The sequence below is a fragment of the Condylostylus longicornis genome, unplaced genomic scaffold (assembly GCF_029603195.1).
Source record: "Condylostylus longicornis isolate FDR11 unplaced genomic scaffold, ASM2960319v2 ptg000116l, whole genome shotgun sequence".
NCBI classification, from domain to species: Eukaryota; Metazoa; Arthropoda; class Insecta; order Diptera; family Dolichopodidae; genus Condylostylus; species Condylostylus longicornis.
Window position 1 is genome coordinate 522899 of NW_026578084.1, and position 2102 is coordinate 525000.

The 2102-nt window shown below is 20.9% G+C and overlaps 1 protein-coding gene across 3 annotated transcripts in view; it reads left to right on the plus strand.

Moving 5' to 3' along the window:
• The first annotated feature begins 683 nt into the window (after positions 1–683).
• Positions 684–2102, plus strand: part of LOC129614678 (AP2/ERF domain-containing protein PFD0985w) — a 12066-nt gene continuing 10647 nt past the window's right edge. Inside the window, exon 1 of one of the 3 annotated variants that reach the window (XM_055529477.1) lies at positions 684–1191. Coding sequence is in view for 1 of the 3 variants with exons in the window: in XM_055529476.1 (XP_055385451.1) it covers positions 1845–1846 (2 nt within the window). In the remaining 2 variants the exon portion in view is untranslated. Of the gene's footprint in view, positions 1192–1450; positions 1847–1917 lie in introns of those variants that run through there. The other 2 variants (XM_055529476.1, XM_055529478.1) reach the window with 2 other exon arrangements.

Genomic DNA, 2102 nt, shown 5'->3' on the forward strand with positions numbered 1-2102 from the left:
TGTGAAATATTTTCCAATTAAAAAATTTTTGAATAAAAAAAATAATTTTTTGACAATCCTGTTCAATCTTGTTTGTCAAGCTAAATAATATTGTCAAATTTTTCATGTATGAGAGGGATTGCCATTTTAGTTTATTAATTCAGTGCTGCCAATTAATTAAAAAAAAAACAAATAAGTGCTTCCGTACATAAATCGGAACGCAAATAATGTGGTAGAGTAGAGTATTTAATTTATGTTAATTTTCAAATTATATTGCTTACTGAAATTATAAACAAATTTATAATTATTGTATTATAATTTATATAGTATTAAAAAATATTATTAAATTAAATAAAAAATTAAACTGAATATATTTTATATTCAACAAAAAAATTTGGAAAATGGAATTGAAATTTTTTGTTAAATATAATTTGAGACAGACATTAAATAATTTCATTCAATAAATAAATATGATAAAACAAATAATAATACGTATTTATTTCACAGGAAAAAAAATTTATTCGCATAGAATGTTAGTAATTGTAAAATGTAAAATGTCGTAGTTCACATATTTTTCACTTTATATAGTAAAACAACTGCTTCCGTCGGTCAAACTAGATTTTTATTCAGGTAGAGAAATAAAGAAGCTTCATTCATGTTATTTTCCACTTTTTCTTAGTGTGTACATTATTTTCTTTAATTTCGTATAAAACATGAAGGAATATAAAAATTTTATATATTTTGTACACAAGAAATATGAAAATAATTATTAAAAAAACAATAAACTGGTAATTAAAAATCGTGTATAATTTTGATTATTTTGGGAATTGTGAATGAAATTAAAATATTTAAATGGGAGAACTATGAAAATTAATCCAATAAAAAAAAATGGTAATGTAGAAACAAAAAAAAAAAATAAATAAAAAAACCAAAGCAAAACTTGCTAAATTTTTAAAAAGGTGTGTAGTGCCATTTGCGTTTATTTGTGTTTGTGTGTTCCATGTACACACACATATGATATCAATATTAAATATTACCGCGTTGAAAGAAATATATTTTCCACACAGATTTTGATTACATTTCAATGAAAAAGATAAGATATATTTCGTTACTTTTAATGTAATCAACATAAGTACATAATCAATATTAGTGATTCTTTTAACCAGTGTTAAAAAGGAAAACAAGGTTTTTTTAAAGATTTGAATGTGAAAGGTAAGTGTGATTTAATATTATTTAAATTTTAATTTCTTTTCGAAAAATTAGAAGTGATTTTATGTTTTCTTTACTATAATTTGTCTTTTTTAATTTACGACATACATATATTTGAATTTATTTTTTTTTTGTAATGCAACAAGCTTGTAAATTAATAATACAATCAGAGCCTGTTTCACTCATATTGTAAAAATGTAAATAAAAATGTTTCTTTTTGCTTCCAAATGTTTCCATTGTGATTACATTGTTATTTTTTTTTATAATTACATTAGTTTGATTTGTAACTATTCATATCACTTTGGTACTTTGATCATATTTTTGCTATTGAGCACCACGACAAGTCAACAAAAAGAAAAAATAAAAACAAAATAAAAAACTACTAAACACAACATATAAAAATAAATATTATATAGTATACACTGGAATCAACGGGGGAAATACATTGAGAAAAGAAAGAAAAAAAATCAAAAAATTATAAGCGCTGGTTTAAGTAAAAATATTTAAAAAAAAAGAAAAATAACAGAAAAATTTAAAAAAATTCCTAAGAAAAATAAAAATTTTAAAATCGCAATTTTTGGATAAAAAAAGAAATTTCAAACAAAAGTACACCTTTTTAGGCACTTGGTTTTTAAACCAAGAGTGAAATAAAAATAATGTAGGTAATTTTTTTAAGATATTGTTGAAAAAAAAAAAAAACAAAATAAAAACAAAAAAAAAATTGGTGCAAGTGAGAAAAAAAAAATATCAAGTTTTCAGAAATACGACACCAAAAAATTTATGAAAAAATAATCAAAAAAAAGAACAAAAAAAATTTGTCCTCTTTTTTTTTACCCTTTTATTTTCCTTTTATTCTTTTTTATTTTCAAATTCCTTTTGAAAATTTTTATTTTTTGTTTCAATTATTTAAAAAA